We start from the raw sequence: 21,953 nt of genomic DNA on the forward strand, positions 1-21,953 counted from the left end.
GATGATGTAACATGAAGATATTCATAAAGGTACTGCTCCAAATTACATTGAGAATCCTCATTTTGAGATCTTTGCAGATTCGCACAAGCACATGAACCTCAGCCTAAAAGCAGACCTGATGTAGTTTGTGTATGCAGTATCTTTGATGTCTACATTCCTCTGGATTTAAATTGAAAGATTTCTTATTCTCTGGAGCCACAGCCCATTTGATGAAATAATACGACAGTCTCAGTGCAGTGGTTCATTTTGAGTGCTACTGTTGCTTTAAACTCTGACACGTCGTTCATGTGAAATATATTTTGGAAATTATTATCCCAAATTAGCTAACAGAAGAGAGCCATTCTACACTGCAGTGTCGTGATTCACACCGATATGTTCAGTAATATTAATATGCAGTTTAATTGAGGGCAATATTTATTAATGACTACCTGTGTTGATTCTACAAGGGAGTAGGGGGAGATATTTAAAGACAAAAACTTTTTTGTTTTAGTTTTGCTATGCTGGATATATAGATGTAGATGTGTGGCTTTTAATGGGAAGGAAAAACTGGTTTTAATCAATCTTTAAGCTTCATTGGATCTGGACGGGATTGCAGGATCCTCCGAGTCAGCTCCCTTGAAGAGCGATGATGGCGTTAGTGTCAGTGGTCCTGAGCTCACTTCACAGCTTTACTGTGCTTCAGAAAGAATTTCAGAGCACCGACCAAATGCTGGGAGGGAAATGTGTGTTATTTTCGGTATTTATTTTATGACACCGTTAGCCAGGGGAAATAAAAAATGGGGATGTGTTACACTGGAGAATCCCTGCATGTGCACTCAGGAAACGGATGCCTCGCTTTAACCTTTGTGCTGGATGGACTGATATATGGGCATCTCTCGGCAGTTGGCAGAAGCCGATCATTGACCGCTGAGCTCTGCATGCGTTATTTTCCAGTTCGGCTGCATCTTGGGGTGTGCAGGTCTGCATTTTCTGAGGTGATTGCGCAGGTGTAAGCTGTCCTGACTTAGTAGCTGTTTCGCATTGGATGAAGAAGACAAAAGGAGGTGAATATATGAATCTTAAGTGAAATGATCTTAGGAACCTTCTCTTTTTCTTAGTCCGTCCCTTAGAATTATCACCATCTTTCAGGGTATCGGGCCCTTGAAAGTGCAGCTGTTAAGGTCAGGTGGGGGGGGGGGGGGCGGGGAGTGGGGTGCGGGGTGTTACTCTCCTGCTTGCTCCCCCGTTTTCCGCCGCTGTGTGCGTTTCTGACGACAGATTTCGAAACGCGTGCAGGGCACCGTGATTTATGGTGCTGGGCTTGCCTCGTCATCACTATGATGCTCCACGCCTTGCACCTGCAACGACATCACTTTTAACTTTTTTTTTCTTTTTTTTTTTTCTTCAGGGAGCTTAAAGCAATGAGCAGGATTTCTTTGCTTTCTCACTGTGAACTGCCTTTGGGCAAGTCTCTGTCTCTCTGTCCCACGTAGCACTTCAGTTAATTTTCTCCAGCTGAAAATATGAAATATTACATTTTTTAAAGGTCATTTAAGGGGGAGAAGACGACATAATCAAGTCTGATAGCTCAATACTCGAGGCCATAGCATATCGCGCCTGTACATCGGGTACGTTTCCTACCTGCGGTTGCTGATCATTTACCTTTATGGTGAAGCGCATGTCTTCAGTCCTCCATTGCCTCTGTGTATAAAGCAGGCATTCTGTAGCCTGCTTTGCTTCCAGCAGGCAGACACACAGAGCAGGCGCTGGCACCCTGAGTCTCTAAGGTCCCTGTGTCTTGTGTGACACTGTGTTTTTGCTGTGATGTAGCAGGGGGACACGCTGGGGAGATTGCATCATGCAGTCTACCTGTCCCCTACGTCTGCTATTATTATGTGTGTGTGTTTGAGGATTTCCTCATGAAAGACTTTCATATCGTACGTTTTTGGACATTATCCATTTGCTCAGCTGGGTATTTACATAAGCAACATAGTGCCCCGCCCATTATTTGAACCTGCAACCTTTTGCTTGTGCGCCTCGCTCCCCACGCAATACGCCCCGTGACCACATGCGTGTGTTATATACAGTATAACATGTCTGTGACCTTCCCAGTTGAATTCAGTGGTGTGTTTCTGTTAAATTTTCAAGTCATTCAAAGTGTCTGATTCAAAATTAAAAAGGGGAGATGGGTGTACTCTTAGCTCCCTGCATCCTGTTATGGGTGTGAGAAACGCCCCCCCCCCCTGTGCAGGGTGCTTCTTCGGCTCCTGTTTTGAAAGGTGAGGAGCCGCTGATTGTGCGACTCCCTCACACCTGGACTCCCCGCAGACCGGAGAGGAGGAGGGCCGGGATCGCTCCTCCTCTGGCTGCCGTGCTGGAGTCCTGAACGTCCCCCATGTGCGCTTCTGCTCTACTTTAGGGTTCAAAACAGCAGGCCTCGGTGGGATAAAAGCTGGGACTTTGTCCTTGAAGGAGAAAGGGATTCTGGGTGAAATTAATCTTATCGAGAAGATACGCATTCTCAGAATGGCACACTTCGCTCAGACAAGGCAAAAAGAGAGGCTCGTCTTTTTATTTTTCCTGTTCTAATTGTGCTTGGAATTCACCATAAAAGTGAGCTGGTATTGATCGATTTGTCGTGCAGTGTATTAAATATTCACTTTTGTCCCACAGTGAGAGAGCCTTTTGCAGGTGGTCGGAGGTGGTTCCTTAGAAGAGCAAGGGTGCCCTCGGAGGTCCCCCAATCCTCTGATGAGGGCCGTGTGCTTTAGGAAGAAGTCTGATTGGAGTTATTGTGTGAAAGCTGCATTGCCACTTGTCTGAAAAATGTGTAGCGCATATCTCAGTGTGCACTTGGGCACCAGGCATCTCTTGCGTAACGGGGGTGGGTTATATTTGGGACGGAGCAACACCAAGAGTGAATGCAAACCCCATTTGTCACAGGGACGTCACCGAATCGAATCTCTGCTACTCATCACGGAGCACTTTTATTCATTGATAAAACATCACAAGTATTGGCATGTAGATCAGTTGTAAGTGCAGTTTTTTGTGCTTGCATTTATTTGTCATTTTCACAGAAAGTAGCTTTTTTTTCTTAAATTGTCTTTTACTGGTTGCTTGGGTTTTTGTAAATCAGCTGTCAGATATTCAATAGGCCCTACAAGTCAAGAGATAAGCTTCTGATGGCTCTCTTTCACATGTAAATTTAAACAGAATAGAAGATCCATCCGTCCCTTAATGGATCAGTGTAATTTTATTTATTTGTGACTAAATTTATTTTGCATGCAAAGGCTTCTGTGCTGGGAAAGGTAAACCCGGGAAAGGGTTTTTGTGGGATGTGAACCTTAATGCATTAATACATTTGGCTTCATGTGGCATCTGTCTATAGGGCTACCAAATTCAAGTAATGTGCAACAGACCCAAGTGCACAATCGTGTTTTCTGATTCTGCATAAGTCATGCTTTGCAGTTCTGCATGGAAATGCAGTGCACCTCAGCCATTGTTTCCGGACAGTATTACTTGGTTTCAGCCGTACTGTAATTGGTAAAGCTAGGCTTTTCCTTAGTAATGGGTACTCCTTTGGTCTAAAAGGGCTGAAGTATCCAGCAAAAACAATATCTATTGGCTTGGCCTTTTGATCTCTCCACACAATTGAAACCAGTTATTTCACAGCGGTTACTAATGTGAAGTTGTACATTTTGTTTGGGCAGTATTCTCACTCCAGCAGTAAAATCATGCGTACAGACGCTTGCAGGGTTTATTCTTGGTAATTGAAGCCAGGTAGAAGCGTATTAACAAGTCTTGGGGCTCTACAGCTCTTGTTCAGTTGTTGTTTCCTACCTGTCATGTGGCCTAACGGGGTTGTACTGCTGGGGTGTTCGGCGCAAAAAAAAAACATTTCCTGGAACGTCAAAGGCCTGCTGAGGGGACATAAACAGGAACATCCTTAAAAAAAAAAGCATTTAAACTCTGGTCAGTTTGACCTGACATCACTGGTAGCGACTGATAATCAGTGTTCTCGTGTGTTTGGAAATTCGGTTGTGTTGACATTTCATTTTGGGCAATTTCCAGCCCGTCCTCCTGTGAGTAAACAGTCTGAAAAGGCCTGACAATTCTCTTAATGGGGCCTGTTTGAATTTCATCAGCAAAAAGGCCTTTCCTCCATTTTTAGAAGTCAGTTTCTGTCGAATTGGCAGGCCGAGGTATGTCTCACATTTGTGGATATTGAATGCCACAGTGAAGCTATCATTTTTTTAAACTTTTTTAGTCCCAAGCCTATTCTGCAACAGCGTTGTGTTTGATTACAGTCTGACAGCGAGCGGCGTTCTCCTCTCAGCGCAGTTTTCTCTCTCGTGTCGGCGGCGTATTGCTTTCTCTATTTTAAGATGTTCAGTTTACAGTATCTGAGCTGTAATGGGAACACGATAGCTTGTTGCTAACAGTTTCCTGTAGCATTGTGCTCGGCCCATCTCCTAATGTTACCTGTAATGATATGTGTTTGCTTCTGGTCCGCCTGACAGCAGCGGGACATTCACAGAAACGAAAGAGCTCGTCCGTCCGGCTTCCTTCATTATGGTTTATTCTTATGTAATGATAAGCCATGTGCCTTCAGTCACGTAAAAATTTTCACATCGGTCTGTACCATAAGAAGTTGCACTAAAATGATTCCATTTGCTTTTTAGTGTGTCTGAATGAGAATAAACCTCATCTGTTTGAGGCAGCATAACAACCATTCATCTGTAAATGTTAACAAACCCTACTTATGCAATGCTAATATTTTGCATAAGGCTGACACATTTGCCATTAGCCAGAATTTTTTTGCGTAATTTCTCTACTACTTAGCTTGGTAATTAACTTGTTTCATTAGCAAGTGTGCCAAAAAAAGTTAACCATGAATTTCCTAAACTGATTGTTCAGTTGTCTGATTTACTCAGTGCAACAAAATGCAAGTTAATGCCACACATACTGATCAGCAAATTCCCAGTATGATTGATCTTGAGCAGATTTGTCAGAAGCTATATTTTGCATTCTCCCTGTCCTTATCGTCTGGTTTTTAGCTAAAGCATTGTCATTGCATTCAGAAAAAACTTCTTTACTTCATCTTAGTTGATGTAAGGCAGGCCTGGCTCTGTTTACCAGTAATGTGACCACAGATGCTGCTGCCAAAGTTAACTCTTTGAACCAAAACAAGCTGCTCATTAGTGCCTACTAGATCAATCAGGAACTAGGTCTTCCCACTGAAGTTCCAGACCTTTCTTGCTTCATAAACTTCAAAGTTAGCTTTTGTTTTGCCCTTATCTTGGATTTGGCATTAAATGAAACTGTATGATGTGTAATGTTGTGTCTTATATTCCAAAGCAATAGAGATTTTCTCGTTGGAGTCTTCAGCTGCTCGTATGTTGTTAAATTGGGGGGGGGGGGGGGGGTGCTCTGCCCTTTGTTTTCAAGTGTTTTACTGTGATTAGATTTAGCATCAACAAAGTGTGAAGGGGCTGGTTAATTAGTTGCCATGGAGATCGTGGGAGAGGGGGAGGCTTTAGGTTTGGAGAGCTGTCGGGCACACTCGGCTCAATTCTTGGGCTTAAACAGGTTGAGTCAGTGCCAGGTCAGGAACCCTCTGGGCCGAAGGAAGGGAAGGACTATTTTTGATGGGACAGAACAGTGAGCTGTTAGAATGTTAGTATTGGCCTGTCCTCAGGCAGGCTCACTAGTCTCTGTACTATAGCATCGTCTAGTTAAAGTGCAAGTCTCATGCCTTTTTCATTTTTTTTATGTAACCACATCATTTAAATTAGCATAAGCACACAAATGAAACTGAGTAAATCTCAAGGTAGACAAACAGATCTTTTCTGCTCCCTCCCCCCAGAGAGAGTGAAAATCCCAGCATGCCTTGTTTCTCAGATCTCACTCAAGATACATTCAGGGATTGTTTTTTTTCTAGGACATAGCTATAGTTTGGTTCACAGCTTGCTCACAGATTCACTTACAATACTAATTTAACATTCTTCGTATGTAAGTAATAACGTTCTCTTAAATTATGTTTTTTCCCTGTTTATTTGAAATTTGCCTACGAGGCTCCTGACAGCTTGCACATGACAGCTCACTGTTTGGCTCAGACCGGGTCCTCAGAATCCAGCAGATCATATCAGAGCCGTACCCCATTTCCATCCTGCTAGACGACATTCATTTACACAGATCTGAAATCATTCTCTTTTTTCTGTCCATACTTGTAGCTGAAGCATATAACATTGTTTGCTTGGTGAGAGTTGAACTTTTTTATGAATTTAAATGTTTAATGTTGTATTGGACTGGCTTGTGAATGCTCTGAACATTCCTTTCAAAGACATCTGAGGTGGTCCTGTGGGATAGTGGAGCTCATGGAAAGTGTTTTGGCTGCATGTACAAAAACCAGGAACTTTGGAGGCAGATATAAGTAGATGCAAGGGCGATGCACTCGGTGGGTGTTTGGAACAGTGTGTCCAGTTTAACACCTTCACAGAGGTTAATTCTCAAATATGTTGTCTTTTTCCATAACACACAGATAAAATTTCAGGTTCCACCCATGTATACTAGGTGAATGATCACTGAAGTAAGTCATATGATAATCTTTTGCTGTATTACATTGCGTTATTGTCATTTATCAGACACTTTTATCCAGAACAGCTTACAGATTGCATCTATTAAAGTGGCATAAAGAGTTGCACAAACAGGACACCGCTAACAACATATGAACAAGCGCCGGTTACAAAAATAGTGCTGAGATCGCAAGTGCGTGCCTAGATCAACATGTGCAGCACAGAATACACAACAGAGAGACTGTAGCATTCCAAATACAAAGCACATACCCTGAAGTAAACTTCCACATAAATAATTACACATAACCCTGAAGTATACTTCCACATGTATAATTACACATAAGGGGAACAAAAGGTCACACTTGGTGAGGGAGGCTGATATGTTGCCTGAAAAGGTCTATGGAAGGTGGTCAGCGTCTCCGTTTTTCTGACCGTAACAGGAAGCTAGTTCCACCATATGGCCAAGACAGACAGAGGATGTCTTGGCCATATGGATGGAGTAATCTCTTAGGACAGCAGTGTGGCGTAGTGGTAAGAAGCTGGGCTAGTAACCGAAAGGTTGCAGGTTCGATTCCCCGCTGGGGCTGCTGTACCCTTGGGCAGCGAACTGAACCCACAATTTCCTCAATAAATATCCAGCTGTGTCACTGTGGATAAGAGCGCCTGCTAAATGAAAATAATGTATGTATAAGGTATTGAACAGAGTTCTAGGTGCGCTGTACTGGGTGACGGAAATGCCGTAAGTGTAGTTCTAACATTTACACAAGGTTCGGGTGCTGTTGTGCAGCAGGTTTGGTCTCGATTTGCTCAGCGCCACGCGTGCGTGGTGCACCGTTCGTCGTGAGGATGTACAAGCCTGTCAATACGCCTTTGAGGGCATTGACACGAGAAATCCGAGCGCCAACCTACCGACCGTCTGCCCTCGCGGGTGTCAGGTTCACATTCAGGGATCTGCCAAGTGGGTTAGGATGGAAACTGTTCAGGTCCCGTGGCAGCTCTCCAGCCCGCCACCCGACCGGGGAGGGCTTGATTTCCCCAAAAGTCCTGCTGCTGATTTTTTTTTTTTTGGCCTGTCTTTTAAAATTGCAGTATGTGGAGAAATATGATTACTGTGATGGGCCACCCCCCCTCCCCACAGACTTCCAGTTGCAAAATAAAGCCATAAAACTGCATTTGAAATATGACCTGTCATTTCACCTGTGTGGGAACAATGCTTGAGGGGGAGGTCCTGATTACCCATTACTATTCACTGTGTAGAGTAGGTGTTGATGGACAGGCCTATCAGAGCCTAAATGATGAATGGTAATTCAAAAGCCCTGGGGCAAGTACAGGCAGGGTAGGCTACAGGCAACCAGACAGACGAAATCTGCCTGGTGTGCCATGCTTGTAGAGTATTGGATTGCTTGTGTACCTTCTGAGCCAATCAGACGAGAGGAGGGTGTGGCTTGTGGATAGTTTGAGCCAAACCTAAGATTGAACCCAAAACAACTGCCAAAGGATTCCACAAAACTGAGCTTGTGTTTTAGTTTGAGCCAAGTCTGCCAAGCCAGTGGCAGTCCCTTAGCTAGAAACTGCAAGGTACTGAATTTACCTATAAACTGATAAAGTCTTGAAGCTGTGCTTGATCATGGCTTCTGCTAACGTGTGATCCTTATTTCCGGCATGCTTGTTAGCTGTGCACAACAATACACCATGTCAGGGTGGTGATCAAATAAAAGTAAGCCCGCTGCCTCCCCTATTTCTAGCTCACCGGCTGTCACTGTGCCATGCCATGTGAAAGACCTGGCATAGCCTCCAAATGCAAAATTAGCAGCAAACAAGAGCAGTATCACAGTTAAATATAGATGCTTGGGGTGTCTGTTCAAAGCGCTAGGTTGCATGGGATGTAGGAGGTTATGTTTGCTATGCTTGCTCGTGTACTTCCGGGATCAGTTTATAGCTCCTTGCTGGGCAGATGGTGTGTGCGTGCATGCGTGCATGCGTGTGTGCGTGCGTGTGCGTGTGTGTGTGCGTTGGAGAACTGGACTTCAGCGGTGTGTCAGTTCAAGTCCAGGTTGGTGCACTGGTGTTGCACCTTTGAGCAAGGCATTTAAACTGTGTTAAGTACATATTCAGCTGTATAAATGGATGGTGGCATAAAATGTAAGCTCTATAAATTGCCCTGAATGAGGATGTCTTGAGATGAATGTCCAGAGCTTCTGAGAATGTTTAGGGCTTGTTTCAGTCAGAACCATTTTTTAGAGGGAAAGAGAAGTTGTGCTCTTACCCCTATTGGACAGCTTTTGGTGAGTCTTGAGGTTTGATAGCAGTCTTGCCATGTTTGTGTTGCCTGCCTCAATGCTAGTGGTGCGTCTCCCAATCAAGCCAACACTGCTAAAGATTGATAATAATTATGCTTTTGTGATTCTTTTGAGGGCCTTCTGTGAGAAGTCCAGACATAAAATACAAAATGAAAATAAATACAACTACAAAAACCATAATTGTATATACCTTTATGTATGTTTACAGAGGAGGGACTAATATAAAAAATATGTGTCTGTACAGCAGCGATACATAATGGAATTAGTCTTTTTAAAATAATACATTCCCAGGTAGGTTCCATCTACAGATTGTCTTCCTTTGTGACAATCTGTAGATGGAAAGAATCATAACCGTCCCTTTAAACAGGTTATGAAGCTGTTACCACTCCCAGCCTAAAACAGAAGGCGTTTGCAGGGCTGTTTTTGCAGGCGCTGCACTAATGAGCCTAATTCCATCCGAAACCGATGTTTACTCGAGCCGTTGGAATGACGAACTCCGCTCAAGGGCACGGCACTGCCCCATGCGCTCTGGTCACCAGTTCAGTGTCCTGATCATAACCCCGGACAGCTGTTTGGTTATCGTTGGGGTTTATAACCCCGGACAGCTGCTTGGTTGTGGTTTGGGTCTATCACCCCGGACAGCTGTTGGATATCATTTAGCTTTAATATCTGTGGAAAACACTTCAGTGTTTCTATGATGACTGATACAAGGGAATGCAGCCCGACCTCTGTCTCACTGCTTTGATACAGTGTCACTGGCATCTGGCAGATGTGACACTCTCTTTAGTTCCTCTCACCGGAGCCAAGCAGAACGAGAGGTGAGAAAGTAAGAAATGTCATGTGAATGTCGTGTGATGTGTGAATACCATTTGAAACAAAAAAAAAAAAACAAAATTATAAAGATACAGCTGCACCCGTCGATCACTGGGGGGCCCAGCAGGAGCACGGCCCAATTTGCACACAATTGATTGGGCAGCTTAGCTGCGTGACCTTTTGACATGGCTTTATCAACCGAAGCTCAGCACAATAACATTGAGGGCCGAGTAAATTGAATATAAAATATCCTGCCATAAGTGCCCCAGACAGTGGGGGGGGCAGGGGGGGGTGGCTGAATGAATAAAAGATTAATCTTGTAAATGAATGAATATGTAACATGTTACAGAGCAGCTAGACTTGTAGCTTGCATGTGTTGTTGAGCTGATTTTTTTTTCTTCCCTGGAGCATGTACAGATTTTCAATACCATTCAAAATATCAGCCAGCCATTTAGCAGAGATTGGCAACCCTGCTTGACCAAGCTAGCTGATTTAATCAGTGTAAGTTACACCCTGGTTTCGACCATGTTGCAGTTACTCAAGTCAAAGCAAAATAAGGAATTTGGCACTGCATACAGGAAGCCGGTTTATTTTCTTTTTGCCCTATCATGCACCCCTCTGCTGGCAAGCCCCTGCCCTGTTCCCCAGAGGAATGGAGCCCGTTTATTCTGCCACCGTGGGCTAACTGTCATCGTCAAAGGAAGACAAGGCTGGGATCGAACCCGGGTCGTAGAGTCCAGCTTGCACTCAGAGCAAGCCTCAACCACCGAGCTGCTTGAGAACTCCCTTGCAAGCCAGTTTGTATTCTGGGCGGATTTACATGTGGAACGCGTACATTTTGTGACTACACAGCCTTTACAGAAATAATAAGTACAATAAGTACTGTGAGGGTAGTCATTAGATGATCAGGTGATCCATTTTATGTGCTTACCTCATAACAAGTATAGATATATTCATTTTTCAGAGACGATTTGATTCCATCTTCTTAATTCTCTGCGTTTGGCAGCTGCGGAGGTCTCAGGTTTTTTTTTTTTTTGTTCTTAAAAGCGCGGAGATCGATTCAGTATGTTTCGTGTTACGATTTCCATCTTCCCCAGAGCACTCCGTGCACATGGATTGGTCCCATGTGATCACTTGTTAGGTTCTTCGGAGTCTAGAAAGCATGCAAGAAAAGAGCGATCGCCGTGCAAGCTCTTTGCATGCCACTTCCCCCCCCCCCCCCCCCCCCCCCCCCCTATGTACACCCGTGTCTTACCCTTCAGCAGAGCAATTTATCGATTTACTACAGCAACAATAATTCCCGCCCCCTCCTTGTGTACAGAGAAAGGGGAACTTTACATAATAATGAAATAACATTGTGTTTTCAAGTGCGGTCTCGGGTTCCTGGCACACACAGTGGGAGAATGGGGGTGTTCGAGGGTCGTCTACCAGGGCATCTATCTGAGATGAACCGAACAACCGAGTGTTGTGTAAATAATATATGGAACACCCCGTGCATTCTGTAAGATATATGGAGTACTGCACTTCCAGAGAATAACTTCTGCCATACTTTTTTATTCTTAAATGCTGCAGGGTGAGCTATAGCAATTGCGTATATTGCTGGTGCTAAGATGTAGCTGTGTATGGTGATGTATACCCAAAGTTGCCTGCGTTGCTGCGGATTTCAGTGTATATGCCTATTCTCCGTCCTGTGGTGAGGAGTCCTGGAAGATGGATTCATCTGAAATGTTCTGTTCTGTGAAGACATGACTTAAAAGTACAAAAGCAATCAAACGACGAGTCCCAGTACTCCCTTCAAGGACAGGCAGAGGACAGGATGAATATTTCAGCCTCTTACAAATAACCCCATGGAGGACCTACAGCAGGAGCTAAATGCTTACACCACTCCTTCTCCTTAAGTGGCATAAATTGGCTTCCCAGTTTCCTCACTTGGGTTACAGAGTGATCAGCTTTCAAAGGGCCGTGACTTACAGATACGCAGTGACAGAAGCCGTTGGGCGTGGCCATTTTTTTTTTTGTCTTCTGTTTAAGAAACTTGGTGGCGGTGTAGCATGGTGTTTAAGGAGCAGGACTTGTAACCAAAAGGTTGCTGGTTCAATTCCCCACTGGGACACTGCTGCTGTACCCTTGGGCAAGGGTCCACCGCACAGGGTCATGTGAAGCTGCTTGAGAAAATGCAGAGTCTAGCTCCAGGGTCCAGTCTGTTGGGTGGGGCTGCTTTAGCTGGGCTACCCTCAGTCTGAAAATGAGCATTCCAGAGGAGTCCCACTGCAGTTCAGCGTAGTTACGTCCTCACTACAAAGCACTCTGGGAAGCTATGTTTGTTAGGGGGTTCTTTGACCTTTTGTGATACCTCCAGTCCTATTGTACACCCCCCCCCCCCACCCAAGTGCATTAGGTTTCAGTAATTAAATAGTCATAATATACAGGCATAATGTGGTTATGTGTGTCGTCAAGCGCTTGGAGTTATAATTGGTGTCAGCCTGTGTCTGTGTGTTCCGAAATGTCGACTTTTCCCTTTTAAGTAAACTATAACCTCTAGATGGTTTGAAGGTGATGTTGAAGTCAGAAAGGGTCCTTTTTGTGCAAGTGCAGCTGACTGGCGACACCTGCTGGCCAAGTCAGGAAGATGTTGAAAGCTGTCCATCTTTTTGTGATTTGTATTCCCCTTGCTTAGCCTAAGGCACAGTCTGAACTCTCAGGGAAAAAAAAAGATGATACTTCAGCTCTCAAGAAATGATGATACTTTAACAATATTTCCATTGGGGCAGAAATTTCTGAGACACAGTTCTCATTATCAGTGCAGGCCAAAGCAGTTCCATCTTAAAATATTAGCATAACTATTATATGTTCTATAGGCTTTAGGAGACACCATTATCCTGGTTGGCAAAGCTTCCATTTGAACACATTGTTGGTTTATACACCTGGATATTTACTAATGTAATTCAGGTTAAGCACTTCACTCATACGTACCACAGCAGTGGCCTGGCTGGGAACTGCAAAGAAAGAAATGACATTTTATTAGCTCAACCAAAGCAGGTCGTTGTGCTGTGGAGGATGGGTGTGTGAACAGCGCTGGCTCTCTGTAACACTCCCGCTTCTGATTTGTGTCGTGTAGGATCTATCCCATTAAAGACGTCCCGGTGGAGACGGAGCCCCTGACGGACTGGCTGTACCAGAGGTTCGTGGAGAAGGAGGATCTTCTGGCCCACTTCTACCAGACAGGTACGTAATCCCCCCCCCCACCTCTCGCTCACTGTCATACCTCCTCTGGCCCGGCTCTACCGGTGGGGTCCGCAGTCCCTTTCGCCACCATCCCACCTCCTGTGTGCCATGCCCCCACCCCCGCCACCCCCCCACCCCGGCCGTGCCTGTTGCCAGGTGATGCCTGTTGCTAGGTGATGCCTGTTAGGAGAATGAGTGGGTTTGTGGGTCAGGGAGAGGGAGAGGGAAGCCTGGTGTTCTGTCTCGAAATACACAGCAGGGGAGCTGTGGCCTGCTCTCATATCTATCCAGTAATGGTAACAAAAGATCCTGAGTGCCCTGTTTAGACGCAGAGGGCTTGGCCTGGAAAAGAAATGTTTCTCTCTCTTTATTTTACATTACGAAATGGCATGTGTTTATATCTGTATAATCACAATGATAAAACGCCTGAAACAGTTTATTTATGTGGTGGTTGAGGCCAGCGCTGTGAATAAGGCCATCGTGAATTATTAATGATCGCTGATTTTTGTTTTTGATTTTCTCAGAGATGGCCTGTCGCCTTTTCGTACAGTTTGTTTTGCAATTGTCATGCAAGTCAAAACACAGAAAATCACTTTTTGGGAATGTCTGGCCAACAAGTCACCACAAATGTTGTTGTAAACGTATGGAGTAAATGACTGACCGTACAGTGTTGTCTCTCTTTAGAATGTGAGTTAGTTTAGTCAACTACTGATTAGAATGAGTGTGCATAATCAACCTGATTGATTGCTTTAATTTGGGACCCCTGATCTGTCCTTTCTTTAATGCAATAATTCAGTGATGTTAATTAAATTGTTAATAATTGATCATTCTAATCTTAATTTAATCCTTTTTAGTGCCTTGAATGGAAACATTGTCTCTGGTTCAGAGAACATTCTTCTCACATTGTTCTGTCTTTCCCTTGACAGAGTGCTATTCAGACTTTTTTGAGGTCTGATTGATTGCTGTTTGTGATGTGTACCATTGACTTTCATACAGCTTCATCTTTCTTCATCTTCATTTTCTGTACAAGCTGTTACATCTAAACATGCTCAGCTAGATAGTCAAATTTCAGATTTCAGATTCAGAGAATGTGATGAATGTCCTTTCATAGAGGTGTGTTGCTGGCCTCTTTGGTTGTGTCACAAATGCAAAAGCCCATTGCTTACTTGGGGTTGGGAACATGTATAATTCTCCCCATCACAGAGTTCTCCCCTCACACAGATGCTGTTGTCCTACAGTAAAATAATCCTCAGCATTGAACAGCGGTTTCTAATCTATGGGAAAACAGTGACATGTACACATAATGGTGTATCAGTTATGAATATACTTCAGAGGGAAGCTGTGGTGATCTGTTCCCCTTCTGTGGGATGCTCATTTCTGGAAATGGGTTGAGAGATTTGCCTTTTTTGTTTTAACCATCATTCACTTTGCCAGAGACTTTCAGATAGATTATTTGTCTTTGTTTTTATGATTTACTCATTAAAATCAGACTATCAATCCAATTTCGTTCTTTCTCTCCAGGTGCTTTCCCACCACCAAAGGGCCAAAAGGAAGCCGTTTCCAAGGAGATGACCCTTGACCCCGTGTGGCTCTGCCTGGTCCAGTCGTTTGCCTTTGCCTCGGGCTACATTTGGTACAGCGTCCTTCAGTATTTCTACTGCTGTTTCTTCTGATCGCGTGGAGCCTGAAAAAAAGAAGCAGACAAACAACAGACCCTTATCAGTCTGCAGTTCAGCCATGATCCTCCCGAGGGGTGAATGTAAACTAGCCAAGCTGAGGGACTGAAGACAAACATGAGATTTCTATGCGGAAATTATTTCCCCTGTGTACACACTCAGAGACACATGCACACACACACTCTCTCTCTCTCTGTCTCACACACACACACACACACACACACACACACTCTCTCTCTCATGCCTCATCCAAAATCAAGATAAAGGCTCAGGGTTAACCCGGAGAAGGAAGTGGATTTGAAGTACTCCCCCCCCCGCCGTTTTAGACGTAGTCAGGTCTTTACGAGATTACAAGAGGAGGACTCTTCACTTCGGCCCTTGCCTCATCCGCCTTCCTTCCTTCCTTTCTCGCCGGTCGGAGGCTGACGCCCCCGCCTCCACTTCGCCATTCATCCCAGCTGGGGACGTTTCATCGGAGAGCTGGACCTCTGAGGCTCTCGGTGTGGGGGCCACGGCTTCCTCTCGGACGCTGCCGCCCTGCCCCTCCCTTCCTCTATTGCACTATAGATCCATACTGCCCTCTCTCCCCAGCCTGGGGAATATCGCTCAGTTTCCAGTTATTGTCTCTGTACGTCTCAACACTCATTTGCAATAGCAGTCGTCGTCATCGTTGTTGTTGTCATCATTGTTGTCGTCTGAGCATTTCTTTTTCTGTTTTTTTAATGTTTTGTTCCAACCGTATCCCAAACCGGCTCGGGGGGGGGGATACGGTGTATTCTTGTTTACACTGGTCATCGGTTTGGGACAGACGTGGAACGAGGAGGGTGGTGAGGGAGGAGATGGATGTGAGGAGCGCGCCCCCCCCCCCTCCAAAAGGCGGCAGAGAGGGGGTCCCGTGCGCTGAATGACGGAGCACTGATGGTGTACAGCCCCCACCTCCGCCCGCGCCCCTGCCCAGGGTCCGATCTTCCTCCATACGCTGGTGAAACACCCAGCCCGTCCGCCCCGGTATCTCCTCTCGCACCCCCGCCTCCCCCCCGGCAGCCAACCAAGACGCGCCCACACAAGGTGTACCCGACAGTCACTGATTTAAAGAGGAAAAAAAAAAAAGACAAAACATGGACTCGCCTCTGCACGCCAAACGGATGAGACAGGATTGCCGAAACGTCTTGCCTACGAAACGTTTCACAAATGTTTAAGCCATATGCTTAGTGTCTGTTACGGGGTGAAGGAGGATGAGAGAAAAAAAAAAAGACTTTTTAAAGATTAAACTACCAAAATGGTGTGTTTAAACAAGTTTTTTTTATGTTCTTTCCTGCATTCTAAAACTGAAAATTGGCGGACAGAACTTGTAGGTATTATTACTGTAAATTCACAGCGTAACCTGCCTATGTGAGTGTGTGTGATTTGGTCTTTTTTCCATTTTTTTTGTCCCCCCCCAGTATAATCATCGTTGGGTTGCTCTATGTGAAATAGGAGTAATGACAAATGCAGTTGGCTGTCAGATTTAATTTCTTTTAACTTGAAATGTTGTCCTTGAGACCTGATATGTTCAATTTTGTACATAAAAAAACTGGGCAGGAGAATCCATGTTGTGACTAGAACCTTGTCATTTTAAGTCTTTTTTCTGCTCTGTTTTTAGTTTGAAATATCATGAATGTTTAAAAGGTGTAGACCTGTCATGACTCAGTGTTACTTTTAATTTTTTTTTCTCCTGCGGAATCATGTTTTTGACTGTTTCATCTCCTGGAAATTTCTCTGGTTTTATGTGCAAGTTCCATACGTAACAACGGCAGTGTTTGACTGATGGCAAAAAAAACTCACAGGAATGAATTTTCGGCATGAACTGATATTAGTGCTGGTAACTCTGATTTGTGTTCTGTCTGGATACATGCCCACATTCCCAAGCGACCCAAAAATACAAGAACCTTTTCTGTAGATGGGTTTGCAGACTGGCAAAAAGACTGTTTACCATACGGGAGATCTTTATTCTCTCCAAACATGGAAGGAAACATTTGTTTCCCTCATAAAGTTAAAACTCAGACTGTATGACAGGGGAATTTACCCATAATCCATACATTTTAACGCAGTTGAGCTGCATAAATAAATAGGGCATTGGGAACCGCATAAATGATGAGTGTTGTGAATGGCACATGGCTCTGGAGATGCCAGTCAGATCAGAAAGGGGTGCACGTTGGATGAGAAGTCTTAGCATGGATGCCTTTTTATGTCAGATTGCCCTTCTAATGGGAAATGAGCAGTACAGTCAGCGAGAACTTTGTTGTATGCGTGCTTTTTAGAAAAAACAGCCATTTTAGATTATATCACAGTAGTTGAATACTTTTCAGTTTTAGCCTCCTGTATTTGTTCCATTGGCCACGTAGCCATTTTTTTAGGAAACGCGCTGTGCGTTCGGAATCAAGAAAACAAACAGGGGGGGGCAGCAAATCTGCCCGAGACCCTGAGTGACACCTCCTTTCAGGGTGGAGAGGTAGAGGTAAATGCTAACTTTGATTTATGTAGGATTACTGAAAACTGCTTGGACTCACCCGGTTTTAGGTTGAAAGTTTTAACAGTATTGACCAGTCTTACGGCCACGGAAGTGATAAGGACGTGCTTGTCTTCGCTCATTTGTATTCCCTCCCTGTCAGTTGCACCATGTCTTCAGATTCCGTTTATAGAGTTTCATAATTATGCAGGGGGATCTATTGCAGGAAGTGGCGAACAGCCACTTGAGTGAGTTGCCTGTCTCGCAGAAAGAGGTGTCCTCCGACGCTCCCAAGATGCGGTGTTGTGCTTGTTGAAGCGGCGCCATGGAAACCTGAAGTGGCGTAGTGTGTGTGAATAGCACACGGCATGAAAGGACATGACGAGTCATGATAAAGAGAGAAGTCAGTTGTAAAGTGTATATTATTATCTCATGTGGCTGTAATGCCGAGTGACGCTTTCGGATTTCGCCGCTCGCTGAAATGTTCACACGTCGCCTGGATTGGCTGTTGACGGCCAATCAGCTATCAGAACCCAGGGGAGCAGCGCACCCACAAGCAAGTTAGCTCGTTTGACAAAACTTTTGCCTGTTTACGACGGTGGGCGGTTTGTAGTTGAGGCTGATGTTTTACATGTAGAGTGATTACTTAATTCCCCCCACACTCAGTTTACGCTCTCTCAGTGCTAGTGAATATGTCCGACTCGTTTAAATGGCGTTTGTTTTAATTGATCGTTAATGAATGTTTGGTCTTGTAGATATGCTGTTGCCATAACAACCCCCCCTGCCCCCCCCCAGCTCCCTGACCTTTAAATCAACCTTGAAATCAAGTCTGTCCTCCCTCTGGTCTGTGTAGAGCAGTAGGTTCTTAGTGTGAATTATGCAGGAAAGCCATTTGTACACTGGACTTTTAGGTGGAAGTAAAAGTTGTTTAGTTTGAGTTTCATATGAGTGATTATGACTGTTTCTGACTTTTTTTTTTTTTTTTTTGCGAAAGGGATGCCTTTCCGAAAAGGAGGAATCAGGCAGTGACACAACGCTGATATCAATGCGGTGTAGAGGCGACTGAGTTTAGCATTCAGTGTTCATGTGATTCTGTGAGCTGTCATTTGTTCAGACCATTGTGATTATTATTTTTCTTTATGTAAATAAAGGCAATCTCATCCGACTCCTAGTGAAACTCCTAACAGGGACAGCCCCATGGAAGCTGCTCTTTTACAGTAGGGTACACATTTGCGTCCCTGAGATGGGGGGTTGACGATTCCCCCCTACAGGTAGCCCAGCATGGGCAGGCATGTGATTGGGCGATGAATGGGGAGTGTTTACGTCATAACTGCTAGATTAAGTGTTGCTACAACAAAGAAAATGACATGTTGCTGTGGTAACAGAGTGAAACGGAAGTCTGGAATATGTAGTGACATGGTAATGGCTATATAGTAAATGGAAATTAAAAGTCAATCTTTTTTTGTAATCACATGACTGAGGTTGTAGTGTTGTTGTTCACTGTTTGAATGGGGAGTATAAGGGAATGAATGGTTTTTGCCGTTAGTCATGCCATTTACACTTTTCCTGCTAACATGGCTGATGGCGAGAGGCATGTCTTTCAGTTTTGTTTGTTTTTTTTGTGTCTTTCATATGGCAATAACACTGAGATGCTTATGACTGGAGTCTGCTGGCCACATAAATTCAAACAGACATCAGTTCAGCCATGAGCTTCGGAGATCCCTCAGAAGGACTACCGTCTTGCCATTTTGAGAAGATTAGTCTGGTTTCTTAGCTGTCTTTTTAAGAGGTACCATTTGAACTCTTAGCCTTTTATGAGCTAATTATGATATGATCGTGTGCCCTGGACCCTTTACCAGTGCCACTGTGCTTCGCTAAATAGACAAACGGTCTGCTTTTATCGTGTGCTGAGCTGAAGGCCTGCCTTCGGCTTGCCTGGTGGCACTGGAGGAACAGTCTCTCAATTGAAGACAGGTTCAGATTTCGATTCAGGTTTTTCTCTGAACCTTAAAAGGAGCCAGGAGTCCCGGAACTGGCAGCGCCCTCGTTCAGGTCAGTCTTCTGGCAGTGGCTGTGTGCCGTCCTGCTGTGGGTTTTTCACAAGCAGACCTGTGGTGGCGTGTTCAGAGAACAGTGGTCTTTCCTTTCGATGTAAGCCCCGCTCTGCACCTGATCTGAGAACAGCACAGTGTCTCGCGCTGTCCTGTGTTTGTAGGGGTTGGGCCTAAATGAAGCTTACACTAATAGGTTCGCCCGTTTCTTCCAACGGCTGCTGTGATTGGCTGGGAGGTCGACTGTGTGTCTTAATCATGGAAGATGGTTGGGTTTTTTTTTTTCCTTTGTGTGTCTGATGAATGAAAGATGTCTGAACTTTGAATGGAAGTTGAGCCACATTTTACTGGTAAAAACAAGTTTCAAGATTGTTGTCCATTGCATTTCAGAAAAAGAGTAAGCAAACCCTGTTTCACAAAAAATGCCAATACAATAAATCTTCTTACATAAAAAAGATTGCCTTGCTTTGTTTGACCAGATTTTATACACATTTCGTTTTGCTCTAATTCATTTCAGTGTTTCTGTCTCCACAGACTTGTATCCAGGTAACTGAACCCTCCCATTTGCGCACATCTTTTAGCTTTTGTTTAACTGAACTATCTATTGTTTACAATTAAGAGAGTCCAGGGTACACATTACAGCCTGACTGTCAACGGAGCGACATCAGGTTTCCATGTTGGATAACGGAAATGAGTGACACTGGGGTCAGAGTCTGCCCTCCAGCAGTATCAGTTACTCCTGGAAAGTCTGACAGGTTTTAAATCCTCCCTGTACGGCCAGTGTCATGTCTGGGATTTCCAGGTACATTCAGAATAAGGAAGTTACTTACATGATTTACACATTTTTTTTCTTCAGTTATCCACATGTCCATATACAGTTGTATGTTTACTGAATAGATCCAGGTTAAGTGTCTTGCTAAAGGGTACAACACAGGCTTCAAACCTGCAAACTTGGCTTGGGTGCTCAGGTCTGTAATTGCTGTGCCACACAGCAGCCAACCCCCATCTGTAAGCCCCTACAATGGGGCTAAATAGCCAGCCCAGCCTGAGGTGGAATACAAGAAGGGGATGGAGTCCAGGCAAGCACTTTTCTTAAACCAGCAGAGATAAATTCCTATGCCATGAGGTTGCGACTGGGGCTTCCGTCCAGAATGTTTCATGGAGTCCCCACGATTCATCAGTAATGGATGAAAAATGTGTACGGCATAGCTGCTGTTACGAGGCTGTGTGTGTGTGTGTGTGTGTGTGTGTGTGTCTTCCCGGTTTGCAGGGCAAGGTTCCGTTTTACTGGCATCGCTCATCATAGTGTTGCATTACTCTACATTATTTATTTGCCAAGGAGACACCGTTAGGCAGGCCAGGCTTCCTCTGTAGGGAATTTTACATCTCCTTCATCTGCAGGTCATCACTGGATTTTTTACCTGGACATTTCAAGAAAAGTAAGTGCCAATGAGTAGTGTTCCACCTGGGACTTTGCACTCCCCGGAAATAAGCCCCTTCCAGCTACACCTGTGCAACTGTACATTTCATCTTTTATATGTTCTTGTGTCCCCTTTTATCTTCAGATAACTGGTTCGGTTAAAAAATCGGTTTGCCTACAAATCTCCTATTAAACTTTGTGAATGTGTATTTGGGTTGGAGGTATAAGCATGTTTGTGGCTCTGGATCAGTTCGTCAGAAATATTTTGTCCTTAAATCACAGAATTTGAGCACCTTGATTTGGAAATGGGGGAACGGTCTGGGAGCTGGATCTCTGGAAAGCTGCACACCGCAGGCAGCCAGTCAGAGCTCAGGTTTCCCTCTGGGGAGTCAACTGGAAAATGAGATTACCAGGGGGGAGCCTTCATTTTCATATTAAATACAGGATAGGGCGGGACATAATACAAGGGTTCTGGCAAATGACAACAAACTACAAAGTGCAGGTGAGTGACTGCGTTTGTAAAGAAAATGCTGAATTAAATGTCCATGGATGTGAGAGGAGCTATAAGTTGCACCTGTGAGGAAAACACTTGGAACTCAGGTTACATAACAGAAATGGAGATGGATGTGAATGAACAAGCAGAGATGACAACCCTCACACATTACATCACAGTAAACACGTTGTTGGTTCCATTTGGGCCTTCTACAAACTCTCCTGTCCATTTCATTTTATCGGACCAAGTTGCTGAATTCTGGACACATAATCTCTGCCCTCCTAAATTAACATTGTTACTCGTGGAAAACCCATCACCAGCAGTAATTTCCCAACAAGTTTTTAGTTAAACAAGAAATCCCACATGTTCATTTGAGAACTTGAACATTGGCTGCTTAAGATGGGACTTCAGACTCAAAGTAGCAGCAGAGACAGCAATAAAATCCCTCTCTCGCAATGAGTTCTCTTTGATGCCGTGGCGTTGTCACGAATATGCTCCGAGTAGAACGCAAATAAAACTGCTTAATAAGCAACAGAGCATCTGCTCCCGTGAAGCCTGGGAGGACAGAACTGCTTGTATCCGTGACGACGCACTGGTGTGTGTTTATGTGGGACTGCACGTGCAGCCTTGGGCCGTGTGGAGCTCTGATGAATGTTGCGATCTTGGTTTGGGAAGTGCTGTTGAGTCAGCAAACAGTAAAACTTCCCAGCTGTGTCTGGGAAGGCCACGGTGACCTGAATGAGGGGGGGACAGAAATAGCAGTAACCTGTAGACTCAGGGAGGAGAGTCAACAAAGCCACAAGGAGGGTGAAAAGCATCACAGCGCACAGAAAACCGCGACCGTCACTGAGAACACTGTGTCATGCTGTTTGAGGATTTTGGCAGCTTTTGGAAAGCAAGCCTTCAAAAAGCGCAGAATAATGGCAAGGATGA

At 44.5% G+C, this 21,953-nt stretch overlaps 1 protein-coding gene across 1 annotated transcript in view; it reads left to right on the forward strand.

The window, feature by feature from the left end:
- The window catches only part of lpgat1 (lysophosphatidylglycerol acyltransferase 1), a 54,016-nt gene extending 34,532 nt beyond the window's left edge, over positions 1-19,484 (forward strand). The window contains exons 8-9 of the mRNA XM_036549990.1: positions 12,786-12,892; positions 14,414-19,484. Coding sequence (XP_036405883.1) covers positions 12,786-12,892; positions 14,414-14,565 — 259 coding nt within the window. The 3' untranslated portion in view covers positions 14,566-19,484. The remainder of the gene's footprint in view (positions 1-12,785; positions 12,893-14,413) is intronic.
- Positions 19,485-21,953: the final 2,469 nt, after the last annotated feature.

The sequence above is a fragment of the Megalops cyprinoides genome, chromosome 17 (assembly GCF_013368585.1).
Source record: "Megalops cyprinoides isolate fMegCyp1 chromosome 17, fMegCyp1.pri, whole genome shotgun sequence".
Taxonomy (NCBI): Eukaryota; Metazoa; Chordata; class Actinopteri; order Elopiformes; family Megalopidae; genus Megalops; species Megalops cyprinoides.